General features: G+C 38.7%; 1 protein-coding gene across 1 annotated transcript; it reads right to left on the reverse strand.

Moving 5' to 3' along the window:
* Window positions 1–254: 254 nt before the first annotated feature.
* On the reverse strand, window positions 255–14,875 carry LOC129882591 (acyl-coenzyme A thioesterase 2, chloroplastic). The gene is made up of 5 exons (XM_055956968.1): window positions 14,298–14,875; window positions 2,893–3,070; window positions 1,586–2,055; window positions 974–1,102; window positions 255–612 (listed from the first exon to the last, which is right to left on the reverse strand). The coding sequence occupies exons 1-5, from the start codon at window positions 14,667–14,669 to the stop codon at window positions 460–462; spliced, it is 1,302 nt and encodes a 433-aa protein (XP_055812943.1). The 5' UTR covers window positions 14,670–14,875; the 3' UTR covers window positions 255–459.
* Window positions 14,876–15,990: the final 1,115 nt, after the last annotated feature.

The following is a 15,990-nucleotide window of genomic DNA, read 5'->3' on the forward strand; positions in this document are numbered from 1 at the left end:
TTATGAAAATGGGTCAAAGTGTAAAAAAAAAAAAAAGGTTGAATACTTGTTGAAAAAAGGGTCAAAGCTTATTAATTACTAACCATAAAATTGTCACCAACTCTCAATTTTTAAAACTCTTGTCACTCTTTTTAAATTCCAACACCTTTTTGTCACCCTTAATTAACTCTCCCAAGTTTTCAAAGAGTTTGTATTATTTTGGACAATCCACAAAACAGTATCAATAGAATAATTCCAAGACGAATCACTCGAAATTAGGTCAAGAAATGACTATAATTGGCAATACAATCTTGGTGGTTGCAATGGAACTTGAGCATAAAGCCTCTTTTCAACTGTGATTCATCGTACAACTAATCTAGTAGATAAATCAGGTCTTTGGTCTCATAGTTAAATAAATGTGTATGGACTTCCCACATACTAGGTTAGTTTTTTTCCAAGAGATGTTTATTTGTTGTTACACTAAATTGAGTGCAGATGATCAGCATCCATGCGTTCCAGAACCCGACGAGCTTCTTCTTCTGTAGCTGGGACAACTTTACGGATCCTGAATTGAGTATTTGTGGGGACAGCCTCTGGACGGACAGTAAATGTGAAGTAGAACCTATTAGATACCTGCATTTGGGTTTAGAGAATAAGAGCAATTTGGGGATTTTGTAGATAGCTACATTAGCAACCACCTACTATTTCTGCTACAACATTAACTACTCCCTCGGTTTTATTTTATGAAGTGTTGTTTGATCAAACGACGTCTTTGAAAAGGAACAAAAGACTTCCAACACATACCAAAATTACCGCTAGATGTTGTGGTTTAAAACATGTCATGATATAAGAGCATACTATTAAGGGTGAAATGGTAAATTTAATGTTGAAGAATTAGAAAGGTATCTTACTTAATGGAACAAACCACAAAAAGAACAATAGTCATATAAAATGGAAAAGAGGGAGTAGTTTGTCTCATATAAGTTTAATATACCTCACTAGACCTCTGCTCTGGCCTAGTAACATGAGCAACAACTTCTACATTGATCAGAGGCTGATCGGTATACTCATGCTCAGTGTAAAGTACACATGATTTGAAACGCAAAAAGTCTCCAACATCTACCTGCAACAGGGGAAAAAATGCACCACTGGAATAAACTTGGAAAGGATAATGTTAAAATGATACAATCCTCTCTTTTTGTCCGTTAAAGCATACTAGTGATTGAGGGACCATTTCCTTTTAGCAGTATTTCATCTTTTCCATGTTCACATACAAAAGTAGGACTTTCTTCCTGCTAATGTGGTTGAATATGATTCAACTGATCAGTAATGAAAAGTATGTAGTGCTGGAGGAACAAAGAGCAGTTCTTGCATTTTTGAATTGTGTAGCTAACAGGCATTCTAGTGCTGGAGGAAAGAACAACCGTCCTTGTACTAGTTTTGGTCGTGGGTAACAAGTACTAGGTATGCTCGTGTTGTACGAAGGGTATTCTGGTGTTGGTGCGAGACCAACCGTACCCACTGGTTAAAATAATTATTTAAACAGCACTATGAATCAAGTTAGCAGTGATAACTGAAAAGGAGAGGTTCAAGATAGTGCACTCACAGGTCTAAGGAAATTAACATGATCAACCTCCAGGAAGGATGGCATCAGACCGGCAAAAGCGTAAACTGTCGAAAATGCAAGTTCAAATGCTCTGAGCATCAGGAATCCCCCAAAGATACGACCATGAATATTTCTTTGCTGCGGCTGGCAAATCAAGGAATTCTCAAGGCGGGTATCTTTGAGAAGAATGGTGTCCCGATCTGCCAAGGCTGGCATGTCACAGAATATTCTACCTTCAGCTAATAGTTCTTCAAGTCTGTTAACTCCCCCATTTTCAATCTCCTTTTTGTCTCCCCCCCTCTTTCTTTTCCTAAGGTTATTTCTAGCTTCTGCTGCTTCATAGAGCAGTTTTTCTGCTTCTGTCTTGGGACATAATCGATTCACTGGAGCAGCTTTCCCTGTCTTGTAATCACGAGCAACAAAAATGAAGTTTGCAGTCAGAGCGACTGATTCTGAGGGATCACTGTTCCCTGCATGAAAATTATCCACATTAAACTGGATTCTTAAATGTCAAACAGAAATTCAATGAGTACAATTGACAAAGGTGAATGCATAAAATGTAAAGTTACTTCGTGGGATTTAGTTATCAAGGGAATAAAAGATATGGTGAGACAGAATGAAAGAGAAGCTAGCAGCATGCGGTTATTCACCACTGTACTTAATGATGAGTTAACTGTTAAACATAAGCTCCTTTCTTAGCTTTATTAAGTCTCACTAGTGTTGACGGAAGAAAAAGTACCACAAGTGAGAAATTGAGAGAAATGTGTGAATAGCAGGCACATAGAAGAAAAGAATATTCTCTAGGTTCATAACAGTACAAAAGCATGTATTATATGGCTGGGCTTGACAAAAGAAGTATTATTCCTACAAGGAGAGAAGATCTACATTCATGAATGGTGCATCAGGTAATTATTTGGAGGATGACAGCTATGCTGGCGTACTTTAACTATTAATTGCCATGTCTTAAGGGTACAAGTCAAGGACGGAATGTTTTGAAATTTAACAAGCTGATGTGGGCTTAAAATAAGAAAAAACGAGACTAGGTCTCAAAACCAGGTTTAGGCTAAGATAGTCATTGTTTTTTAACTTAACCAATTCACATACTAGGTACAGATGAACATGGTCAGCTATATAAATCACTTTCTGGTCTCTGTGAGTAATAGTCTTTGTTGCTAACTAAAAGATCCTTCGTTTAATAAGTATGGAAGTGATTAACTAAAAGATATAAGTCGATACATTTGAGAGAAGCAGCTAATGACCTTAAAAATTGTTGCATGCTAATACATGAATTCAGTTTGAGAAAATACCATTTGCTGGTTGTATAACGTCAAGTTGAATTTCAATTGAAGAAAAGCCAACCCAAATGACTGCACCAACCATTTTCAGATCAGTGTCAACACTGATCGGCTTCTTCAGCACCATTCTATCAACAGAAGCAGTCACCAAATAGAGTGGTCTAGTCATGCTATCAACGTCCGAGCAATGCTGATTCGACCAACAGCAAGTTTAGCAGACACATTCCAATAATATATTGAAGTACATAAGCTAGCACTCAAGAATGTCAATTTCTAAAGAAAAAGTTCCAAAAATTGTGCAGCCACCACCATATTGTTCCTTAAAAAATGATACTATTTAAAATTACACCAAGGCAGTGTATAGAAGTAAGAGAACACATTAATTAAAGCTCCAGAAGATCCATCTATGATCCAACTATCTATAAAATGAAGATCTTGTTTGCACCAAATATAAATGAGAAAGAGAAACTTTTAACCCCCAACATAGTTTTCCATACCCTGAAAATTATACTATTTCTCTCCACATCACCAAAAAATTACAAACGAGAAATTCCACACTTCTTTCTTTCTTGTTCGACCTTTCTCATCCTCCAACATGCTAAAATCTGTGCCATCTCTTCAGCTAGGAATAGATTAAGCCCATAACTCCACCGCAAAATTGCAATGTAACCGCAGTGATCCACATCCTCAACACTCCTCTTGCTATGCATTACCAATTATTAATATGCAATCCCTCCTTTTTTAGTTATCCACCATTAGGGTTAAAACACAAATGGCACCCCATGTAAAGAAAGTCACTTTCTTCAGTACCTTAACTTTTCCATTTCAAGGCGATATAATCTTCTAGCATTCCCATTGCACAAGCAACTATAGTACGATTTCACCAAACCTTTTTTCATGATGCTCCTTTCTATATCTGCTTCGTAAGTATAATCATAAACCATGATCTTCCACTACTCAGCCTCAAGTCCGCAGTATCATTGGCAATAAAACTTATCCAAGATATTTCTTCCACTCACAAAGGCACTTTCTTAAGTAAGAGATACTTATCCGTTATTATCCTCCACTTTATTGATAGTACCTTAGCCATGGTCTTGTACACGCTCAATACCAGATTTATGGGTCTTCAATATCAGATGCCCCACTTCTCTTGGGTATCAAAAAAATAAATGATGAATTGAAGCTCATCCAAATGACCCACAATAATATTTATGCATTCCGTACATATTTTATAAAGAAAATAAAGCATCCAATTCTGGCCTTTAGCTAAGCAACTTGAAAATAACTGAGTTATTGGTAGGATAAGTCCTGTTGAACTCAGTCTGGGTATCTTTCATCCCATTCAGTTGATATAAGAACTCTACTGATCCAAAAAGCCATTCTCCTATTCCTCCACGTCAATCTTGCCAGAAAAAGCTGGTGCATCTTTGAATGACCTTGAGTTAGCCATTTACCCATGAACAAGTTCGGATCCAATCTACATTTTACGTCACCATACACTACGTTTACAAACCGATGCAAATCCAATTTTAACCTATTCATTGGCGAGACTGGGTGATGGCTTCTCACCATATATTACATTTGGACCCCTGATCTTGTTTGCTGTTGATACTAGGGAGAAGAGAGAATCATATCTCGCAGCAGGAATTCATCTGCACGAAGTTCTTACATGCAACAAAGACAGGAAACTAATTCAACGTGAATATCATCTACTTCATAATCTGTCATTTTTTATAGCTTTTTACCAAGTGGTGCAGACACTGACTGCCGTATTTAACACTTCACTTATTCCTTAAATGAAGTGAATTTTGATGAAAATATGGAAGAAAATACCAGATGGGATTAGATCATACATATAGTTAGTAATCCTTGCATCACATATTAAGATCCAGTTTTCTTTTCTGTTGTGTTTTGAACAATGTCCATTTCCCTGTATTACTATATACATCACTATACACACCAATCCCATTTCTGGAATTCTAATTATGTGGTTCAAGAAAACACAATAAACTAACAATTGCTTACATGAACTAAAATTTCTGTAGTTTAACAATCAAGACTGGACCATAGAAAAAAGGTTTTGAACTTCAAAAATTCTTACTCAAAAAGAGTATTCTTTTAGCTCTAGAGCATAGACAGTTACCATAATCCCCTTCTCAATGGTTCCAAGCATAATGAATATATCCACAATAATGAGTATGCATACTCTCCTTTTTTGATGGTGCTAAGAATAACGCATAATACATAAACATACCCTTTAACTTGGCCTCAGCTGGGATCTATTCCCTCCAACTTTGGGTGTGCACAAGTGGGCACTTAAGATTTGCCATGTAGGACGCGTGTTTCTACATGTTCAATTGTGCACATCCAAAGTTGGATGGCATAGATGTCAGCTAAGGCCAAGTTAAAGGGCACGTTAATGTGTTATGCCTAAGAATAATGGCATATGCAACTTCATACTAAGTATACAAATGTACTGCTACTGAACATACATACTATCCCCTTTTTGGTAGTCCCAAGCATAAGCAGCATCGTACTGAGGAGATATCATCTAATACAGGCATTGATACCCAACAACAGCTTTATGCATAACACAATGTGCAAAATAGGACTGAGTATGCATCATTACATGGAGTTGTACTGGGGAAAATTCTCATGTACACGTGGCTGGTTAGGACAAGGGAACACCCGGCATTAAATTAAATCCGGAGAAGAAATCAGAATAGAGACATTGGGATAGCTTTTTTAAGGGAGTCATCGGAGAAGCACCCGGATCATTTCATATCCGGTTTAGTTGCTTCAATTTTATTGCCGGATCAACCGGTTGGCTCTAATGCAGAAAAAGGCAGGAATTCATGGCCCGGAATCATGGAAGAAGAAGAAAAAGATTCGTGGCCCAAAAATGCATTAACAGGATTAAAGGACAGACACGTCAGCTAGGTCATACAAGATCCCACAGATCACGGGAGGTTTTACAGCTCACGCGTGTCACAATATCTCCAAGTGGAGCATCTCTATTGGATGACGTACCTTAGGGCTTGGTGGAGCATTCTTATTGGCTGGTGTATTTCCTTTGTTGTCTATAAATAGTTGATTTCATTCACTTGTAAAGGGTTGAATTTTTTATAATAAAAAGCAATACAATGATTTCCTTGTGCTCCAACTTTTTCTTACTTTCCATTTCCTGACTAAATCTTTACTCTCAACTCTCAAGAACACATAGATTAAGCACCTTTGATTCCGTAAACAAGGCTATATCCGGAACCTAAGCTAAAATCAACCACATCTAAGCTTTATTGTTTCATTCATTTATTTCATCAAGTTTTTGTTCTTAATAAGCTTGTTTAACGACATATTTACTTGCTTAACAACAAAACAACAAGTTAAATCGATCTACGTGTCCTTGACCTCGTGACAAATTCAACAGTACCAATTTCCGAATAAACAGTTTGGCGCCCACCGTGGGGCCAGGACAGTTGTGTTATTAGTTTAACACACTGCTCTACTTACTCACTTGCTTAGATCTGTTTGTTTTCAGAGATAACTCATAGCAATCGTGAACAACAACGACAGAAATGTGGCAGAGGGGTTACACCCTAATGTTACCCAGGACCAGACAGGTCATTATGGGGAGCGCTCCATCGCTGCTGTTGCAGTAAAGGTCAGGCAGAAAACCATAGATCTGCTGAATGGCAAGGCATGAAGGGGTCTGAGAGAAGGAACCCCCGATGGCCCATTAAATGAGGAAGTGAATCACTAGAGGAACAATGGTCGGGCAGATATGGACGACCTCAAAGAGGCTTTGGAGATTCTGACTACCCAACACAGGTCTATAATGGGCCACATGTCCATACAGGACCAAAGAGTGATGGAGTTACAAAAGGCACTGACGAAGATGGCTTCCAATAACACAAGTGGGAAGACGTAACCGGAAACGTCCACACCATGAAGAAACTCAGGAATCGGTCTCAAAGCTGAGGCACGTTCGGGAGAATACAGGGCCGACAGGTCAGGAAGCGGTTCCCTGATTGGAAATACCAGTGCTGGAATCTATTAGGGATGAACTCAGGTCGGGCATAAAATAATTCCACACCCACATGAACCAGATACCAGGGGCATCTCAGGTCTTAAAGGGACCAGATTCTCAGAGTTAGGCACAACTATCATACAAGGCCAGTGCAGCACCAAATCCTATTCTGAAAGGGTTCAGGATGCCAAATATACCTAAGTATGACAGAACACGGATCTGCACGAGCACATCTTGGTTTTTACTATGGTTTTCAAAGGGAATGACTTGGCTAAGGACGAGGTTGAGTCGGTCATAGTCAAGAAGTTCAAAGAAACTTTTGTCCAGAGGAGTGCTTGTATGGTACTCTTTATTAGCTGAAGATTTATTGACTCTTTTAATATGCTTACAGATTCTTTTGCCAAAGCACATGCCGGAGCCAAGAAGGTGCAACCTATAAGAGCAGACATCGTCAAAATTGAGCAGGGTAACTCCAAGCTACTCCGGGACTTTGACACAAGGTTCCAGAGGGAAAGTATGTTGTTGCCGATGGCTCCGGATAATTGGGCTGCAGAAACTTTTACAAAGGTTTTGAACCCTGAAAGTTCAATTACCTCTCTGAAATTAAAGGAAAGTTTGACGGAGTTCGAGGCTACAACTCGGGCCGACGTGCACAATCGATATGAGTCAAAAATCCTAGTTGAAGATGATTTTTGTCGATCTCGTGGAAAGGTGGATAAGGTTTGGGAATCGGACTCAAAGCCTGCAAAGAGTCCTTTTTCTCCATATCCATCCAGAACAAGGCCAAACTCAAGTCGAGGTTTTCAAACTATGGAAAGACATCGATTCGACAAACTGAATGACAGGGTTCGAAGTCATAGGGGGCTGCAAAACAAAGAAGCGGTTAGGCCCTCAAACTTGGTTTACGCAACCGAAGAGATCCCAGGACTTTCGGAGTATGGCTTTAATATCAATCCAGTACAGTTGGTCTCAGCTATGAAAAACATCAAAGAGGGTTGGTACCCAAAGCCCATAAGGTCCAATCCTAGCTCTAGGGACTGGAACCCGTGGTGTGATTTCCATGGGTTGCATGGACATAAAACCAGGGACTGCAAACATCTCCGGGAAGAGGTGGCAATACTCCTCAAAAACAGCCAACTAAGAGAGATTTTAAGCGACCGAGCCAAGATCAATTATGGAAAACAAGTGGAAGGAAACAGCCTGTCAAGTCCGACCCACCTCGACATGTGCTAACCATGCTAATTGGGGGGACGAGATTAGCAGAGTGATGGTTTCGACATCGAAGAAGGCCAAGGTATCAGTCAGCTACTCTACGGAAAGAGACATTGAGAGGTCCTCGACACAAGAGCAGTGATCAGGGTTCAGATAGCTTGGAATACCCACACAACAATGCTTTGGTAATTTCTTTAAGTATTGTAATTTTATGATTAAACGTGTTGATTGATCCACGTAGCTCAGCCAACATTGTCCAAATGAGGGTTTTAGAACAAATGAAGTTGGTTGACAAAGTGATTCCAGTAATAAAGATTTTGGCCAAATTCAACATGTCCAGAGAGATGACCCGAGGCGAAATCATGGGACCAACGAATGCAAAAGAGTGGTCAACCAGACTCAGTTTGAGATAATTGAGGTAGAAATGGATACAACATTACACTTGGGAGGCCGTGGATCTAAGTTGCTCAGACTCGGGTGCGAGTGTCAGATATGGATGCAGATCTAGAGATCGGATCCTCTATGATCTAAATTTTAAGATTCGGGGATACGGATCCATGTATGGATACGGGGGTGGGGATTCGGCTAAAAATAATTCAAATATCTAAAAATAGAGTTATAAAACCCAAATTATGAGATATTATGTGGAAAACTTGAGGAGTTAATATTGATCAAGAGGAGAATCCTTGAAGAAGATAAAAGGAGAAGGAGTGCAATAGAAATTTATATATACAAGGTATTCCATTTTCTTCAATTCACCTTAGTTTTTGTTTTGATTACATCAATCATTGAATCTGTCCAAAATTTCGCCCTCGAATTTGGTCAAGTATCCAAACCCAATTGACCAAATCGGGTATTGATCCCACACCCACGTCGTGTCGACACGGGTGCGGTACCGAAAGTGAAGAGTCCGAGCAACTTAGCCGTGGATTCATGCTCTGAAAGTCGTGCCCTCAACATACCACCAAGAATTGAAGTTCCCAACACCATACGGCATTAAACAAATCAAAAGAGGATCTGCTAGCAATAAGAGAGATGTTTGCAGTGTCGTTGGCCAAAGAGCAACCAGAAGTTGGCAAAGGCGATGAAAAATAGCTATTACAGAAGCTGGACACGGCCTTTAGGGCCGATATGGAGGATGAACTTCCGAAAGTGGGGGAAGCAAACCAAGACCATGTACCAAGAAACAATGTCTTTTCACATTCCGGATGACAGGGATGCCACCAAGACGACGACAGAAGAATTCGAACATCTAATTTGTTGGTTGATTTCCCGGATAGAAAGGTATATTCAGGCACGGGGCTAAGTCCTGAGTTCAGAGATAAACTCATTTAATTTTTAAAGCTAACACCGATTGTTTCTCTTGGTCCTACCTTGATATTACAAGAATACCTCTGGACATAGCAGTCCACAAGTTGGGAATGAATTCTAGTTTTCCTCCAACAAGGCAAAAGAGGTGCCCTATATCTGTAGAGAAAACAAGGTTTGTTAAAGAAAAGGTAAACGGTTTACTCATGTAGTTGTTGTACCAAAGAAACAGAATAAATTTCAAATGTGTTGACTTTAAAGATTTGAGTAAAGCTTGCTAAAAGACTTGTTTCCAGTACTGAACATTCATCGGATGATTGACGCCATGATAGGACATAAGATAATGAGTTTACTTGATGCATACTCCGGATACAACCAAATACAGATAGATCTGGATGACCAAGAGAAAACTTCTTTCATCATTAATTTCGACACATATTGTTATAATGTGATACCTTTTGGTTTAAAGAATGCAAAAGCTACTTACCAAAGACTTGTAAAAAAATGTTTGAAAAATAAATTGTCCACAAAACAATAGAAGTATACATTGATGATATGCTAATCAAGTCTTTGATATAGAGGACCACTTGAGTCATTTGCAGGAAACTTTTGATATCCTAAGGAAGCATAACAAGCAGCTTAATCTGGAGAAGTGTGCCTTTGGTCGGATCCGAGAAATTCCTCAGATTTCTCGTATCAAACAGAGGAATCGAGGTAAACCCGGACAAGATCAAGGCCATCAAAGACATCCCAGACGTGCTCAAAGGTTAGAAAGCAGTGCAAAGACTCACCGGTCGCATAACAACCCTTAGCAGATTTATCTCAAGGTCGTTGGAGAGGTGTCATCGGTTTTTCTCGTTGCTAAAGAAGAAAAAAACCAGTTCACATGGACAGTGGAATGCCAGCAGGCTTTACGGGACTTGAAGTCGTATCTGTCCACCTTGCTGTTGTTGACAAAACCGTACAATGGCAAACAATTGCTTTTCTATCTAGTCGTGGCTAAGGTAGCAGCAAGTCCCATACGGGACAGAGAAGAAAAAGGTACGCAATGTCCAATTTATTATGTTAGTAAGACATTGGCGAGTGCTGAAAATCAATATTCACACTTGGAGAAATTGGCCCTAGCCTAAGTAGAAGCTGCTCAGAAGCTAAGGCCATATTTCCAATGCCACCCCATAGTCGTGATGACGACATATCCTTTATGGAATATCTCCACAAATCTGAACTCTCAGGAAGAATGACAAATGGGCTATGAAGATAAGCAAAATTGATATTGAATATAAATCCTGGACTGCAATCAAAGGAGTTTGCGGCAATCATTCTGGGGTTGATTCCCTGGTCCTTGAGATAGTAAGGGCAGGATACTATTGGCCCCAAATGGAGCAGGATTCGAAGGCATTCGTAAAGAAATGTGATAATGACATAAATATGCTCAAATGGTTCATCAGCCAGGAGAGCTCTTACATCCGGTCACCGCTCCATGGCCACTCTTGAAATGAGGAATGGATATAGTCGCACCGTTGCCTCCGGCTCCCACACGGGTAACGTTTTTTGATTTTGACTTATTACTTTTCTAAATGGGTTGAAGCAGGAGCCTACAAAAAGATCCAAAAACGAGAAGTGATACACTTCATCTGGGATCATATAATGTCGTTTTGGAGTACCAAAAGAAATCGCACGTGATGATGGCCCTCAATTCATTGGATAAAAAATGACCGATTTCTTTGCAAGGTTGCGGATTAGAAGGATTCCACCATCCCCAAACCATCCAAACGCCAATGATCAAGCAGAGTCCACCAATAAAATGATGATGATAAGTCTCAAAAAGAGGCTGGAAGATGCTAAAGGCAACTGGACTGAGGAGCTCCCCAGAGTGCTATGGGCCCATCACAGAACTGTGAAATCAAGCACCTGGGAAACTCTTTTCTCACAAGTGTAGGGGTCAGAAACATTCACACTGATTAAAATTGGAGACCCAAGTTTCAGGTTCGAGCAGACTAGCAAAGTCGGGAATAGAGAAGCTATGACGGTACATTTGGATTTGTTGGATGAACGTCAGGAGTTAGCCTTGGTAGATGATAGCTCAAAAACAAAGGATGGCTATTATAACCCAAAAACTAAACTTTGACACTTCAAAGTTGGAGACTTAGTCCTCCAGAAAGTTTCTCTCAATACTCGGGATCCGAACACCGGAAAGATGAACCTGAATTGAGGACTGTACAAGGTAGTGGAAATAGCCCGAAATGGCACATACCAACTAACATATATAGACGGAAACCGGCTGTAAAGTAACTGGAATGTGAGTGACTGAACAAATATTACTGCTAAAAAGATTACGATGGACCATCCGGATTCTAAATGATGCATGCTACAATCTTTTTCCCTTCGATCAGTTCTTGTCCCAATTGGGTTTTTCACGAAAGACTATTAGCGAGGTAGCAACAAGCATATTAGGGATCCGGCATGTGCCCATCATTAGTTTCAATAAAAGAAAACTCTAGTGTCCGAGTCTTCATATCTCAAACTCAAACACTTTGGGGGGGGGGGGGGGAGATTATGCAACGATAAAATGCCAAAGAGCATCCACACACTTAAGCCAAAACATCGTGAACAAAACGGACAAACATACTCCCAAATGAAATAGCACTAGGGATTGTCATTAATATTGGGAGTAAAACTCTGAATCACTTCAAGCAAAGGACTGGGGACTGCACAATAAGTATCTAAACTAAGTCTATCAGTTCACCACCCGAGATGGCAATATAGCTACAACCTCCGCTAACTTTATTTTCCAATTTTATCAAATTTTGTAATAGTTACCGATTGACCATCAAAGATGCAATACGAGTACAACTCCAATAATAGTTCATTTTTTCTCTTAGAAGAATCCTATACTAAGAATGTAAGCCATACTATCAGAATAAATATCCTTGGTTTATTCCACCTATTACACTTTGCCTTATATTGAAGCTGATTTAATTCATTATTGTCATGGTATGGGAACTCTCACTCAAAAGTGTTCTTATAACCACAATTAGACATCGGAGACTCAAGCTCCCCAATAAAATGTGCCAAAAAATGAACAGGTGACGTCCTAATTCATAAGCATCGTTTTTTTACGAAGGGCCCAGACTTACAAAGTCTCACGAAGTAAAAAAACTTCTTACTGATCGAAATTTACTCCCGATCATTATACAAAGCCGGATATATAAATCCTCTATTGAAAGCGTTCCGGCTAATACCAATTTGGGAATTGCTCAAAAATTTCAAGTTCGACAACAACATTCCCAGTGAAATTCCACAAATGGGGTGAGACCTTACCCTTACCTCATGGAGGTGGAGAGGTTGTCTTCAAAGGACCCTCGGCTCGAGTACAACAAATCAAAGTAGGTATGAAAAGGAAAAACAACAGTGAAGAAAACATAGCAGCTAATAAGAGACAGTAACAACAACAAAATAGTGCAATAACCAAAATACCATACACAATAGATGATGATAGAAATCTAAAGAGATCAAAGTTCCACGTTATAGAGTTGTGAATATTTGAAGATTCAAAGCATGAAACAAGAGAAAGAAAGAAATGTTTTGAAATATTGAGAAAGTAAGGAGGGTCGGGGCATGGGAAAAGGAGTATTTATAGACTCCAAAAGAGGAGTACCATTAATACCTCGATCAGCATGTCGGCTTCGAACCGATGCCTGGTGACACATGGAGAAGATATTTAATATGATGGTAGGCACGACTTTTTGGCTGACAAGAAACGATTCATTTGCTTTCCCGCCAAGAAGTTTTGAAAAATATTCCGCTTTTCGGTTACAATTTGTCAAAGTATCCGGAAAGGGGAGGGACTATTAATATTAGAAAAAATTCTCATGTTCACATGGCTGCTCAGGACAAGGGAACACCTGGCATCAGAATCTATATAGAGAAGAAATCGGAATAGAGACATTGGAAACAACTTCTTTCTGCGAGTCGTCGGAGAAGCACCCGGGTCATGAATATCGAATTTAGTTGCTTCAATTTTCTTGTCTGAACAACCGGTTGGATCTAATGCAAAAAAGGTGGGAACTCGTGGACCGAAGTCATGGAAGAAGAGAAAAAGGACTTGTGGACCAAAGATGCATTAAAAGGACAGACACATTAGCTAGGCATACAAGATCCTGCTGATAATGGGTTTTTATACCGCTGACACCCGTAACGGTATCGCCAAGTGGAGCATCTCTATTGGACGACGTACTTTAGGGCTCGAGTGGAGCATTCTTATTGGTTGGTGTATTTTCTTTGTTGTCTACAAATAGTTGCTTTCATATTGGATTTTTGATAATACAAAGCACTACAACGATATTCTTGTGCTCCATGTTTTCTCTTACTTTCCATTTACTAATTAAGTCCTTTCTCTCAAGAACACATACATTAAGCAACTTTGATTCTGGAACGAACAACACAAGGATTTTTGGAACTTGAGCTGAAATCAACAACGTCTGAGCGTTACTGTTTCATTCATTTATTTCATTATGTTTATTTTCTTAATAAGCTTATTTAACGACATATTTACTTGCTTAACAATAAAATAACAAGTTAAATCGATCCACGTGTCCTTGATCGCATGACAAATTCAACTGTACCTATTTCCGGAAAAACAGGATTCATATTCATAAATAGTTCTGCCAATAGAATCAGGCATGGAAATATATGAAGCACAAAGAAAAGTGAAGAAGATAAGCATCTATATACAACCAACCTTAGACTTCTATATTGAACCCATAAAAAAGTTCCAAGTGTTATGCAGCAAGGCAAATAAAGATATACTACAAGGTATCAAAAACGAAATCTGGGAACGGATAATAAGCAATGTTGAAAAAGAATGTACCTTGACAGAAATAGTGCCAGCAAGAGCATCGAGATCCTCAAGCAACTTGCCAATTCTGACCTCATTCCATGGGTCCCTGTACTGTTCTCTGAGTATATAATCAGTTGAGAAATTATAAAGAATTGAAGTCCGGCTGTCTGACGGGGTTTTGTTAAGCAATTCACTTTGTGGAGGAGCATCAAGTGGGGGATCAAAAAGTCTTTCAAAAATTTTGGACCTGGTTTCCCAAAGTGCATTAGTGACAGGAGAATGATACATACCAGGCCACAAACTAAGGGGTTTTCTGGTAGAAGAATTACTGTTTTCGTCAAATGGTGAAGCCAAAGTGGAGAAAACTGAAATGGTATTTGGAGAAGCAGAGTTAAATTCCATGGCAAGACAGTAAATTCTCGATAAAGGTATGTGGGGAAATTGAAAATAAGATGGTTAGGGAAGAGCCTGCAGTGTGCCAATTTTGATTTGTATTTTTGGTAAGAAGTTGGGAAAGCCAAAAAGCAAGTCATCAAATTGAACATGGACAACTTTGAACCACACTTTCTCTTTCTTTTCACGGACACGGCACGGACCTTCTATATTACTCTTCCATTTTAAACAACTTTGGCTCAACTTTCACCTTTGCTTTTCAATGGTAAATAATTGTCAAAGCACAAGGTTTGAATTTGGATATGGAGTCAGTTTTTATTAGGGATCACTTTATTTTTTAATGAGAGACTTTCAACGTGAATTCGAATTTAATTAGCTTCAATCTGAGTTTTTACCATAACTATCATGTATTTATTTAGTTTTACCTCAATTATTATTAATTATTTATCAAAAACACATTATCTATCAATTGTTTTATTATACTGTCTGAAATATTACCATTGTTTCGGTAGAAAAAGTGAACAATTGATAGTTGAAATGTGTTTTGATGAACATTTGATGATAGTTCACATAAAAAATTAGCACATCTAACATTTACGTATGAAACTCAAAAAAACAAAATATTTTAACTGTGATTTTGTCCCTTCGCTCTAATTTAATCCATTCAATTTCAATTCGTCTTGTCATCATGGGCATGTATGCTCAGCTATTTTCAGTTTGAATCTGATAGTTGAAAATCTAACGTACCAAAATAAATTGAAAAAATTTCATAGGTATACTAAAATCGGATGGTAATTACTAAAATTAGCCATAATGCTCCTTTTTCCAAAAAAAAAAAGCAATAAAATTTATGGATATGGTAAGACCTCGTATATTCGAAGCTTGAAAATTACACCAAAACAACAGCATGGGGAGTTGGGGACTATCGAGGGCTATAAGTTCAAAAAGTAATTAGATGGATTAGAACGGGTGAGGAAGTACTTTGGGCAAAAGGATGAAGAATCGAATTGGTCTAAGAATTATGTGTGGCATCGACGATTAGAAATATTGTTTGTACGTGTCAAAGGAAGCTATGGACTGATACCATATTAAATGGGGATGATCATAAATGTAGAAAGTGTGTTGAAAGTATATTAAAGTCAAAAAGAAGCTCTAACACAGAGTCGAGTTAGAAGCTACACCATATATTAAGTTTTCAAATGAGCTCGCACAAGATCCAATTTCAAACAAGTATATCTTTTGGTGTATAAAATTTTATTTGGTGAATTATCTATCAAAAGTCTTTAAATCTAATTTCCAAGATAATAATTGTTTGTCAATCTGAAGTTTG

This window comes from Solanum dulcamara, chromosome 3 (assembly GCF_947179165.1).
Source record: "Solanum dulcamara chromosome 3, daSolDulc1.2, whole genome shotgun sequence".
In the NCBI taxonomy this organism is placed as follows: Eukaryota; Viridiplantae; Streptophyta; class Magnoliopsida; order Solanales; family Solanaceae; genus Solanum; species Solanum dulcamara.

Excerpts from the sequence above, each read along its gene's own strand:
- LOC129882591 (XM_055956968.1), bottom strand. The coding sequence starts at position 14,669 with ATGGAATTTAACTCTGCTTCTCCAAATACCATTTCAGTTTTCTCCACT. Across the intron at positions 1,103-1,585 it reads ATGTTAATTTCCTTAGACCT|GTAGATGTTGGAGACTTTTT; the intron begins GTGAGTGCACTA and ends CCCCTGTTGCAG. Across the intron at positions 613-973 it reads CAGAGCAGAGGTCTAGTGAG|GTATCTAATAGGTTCTACTT; the intron begins GTATATTAAACT and ends ACCCAAATGCAG.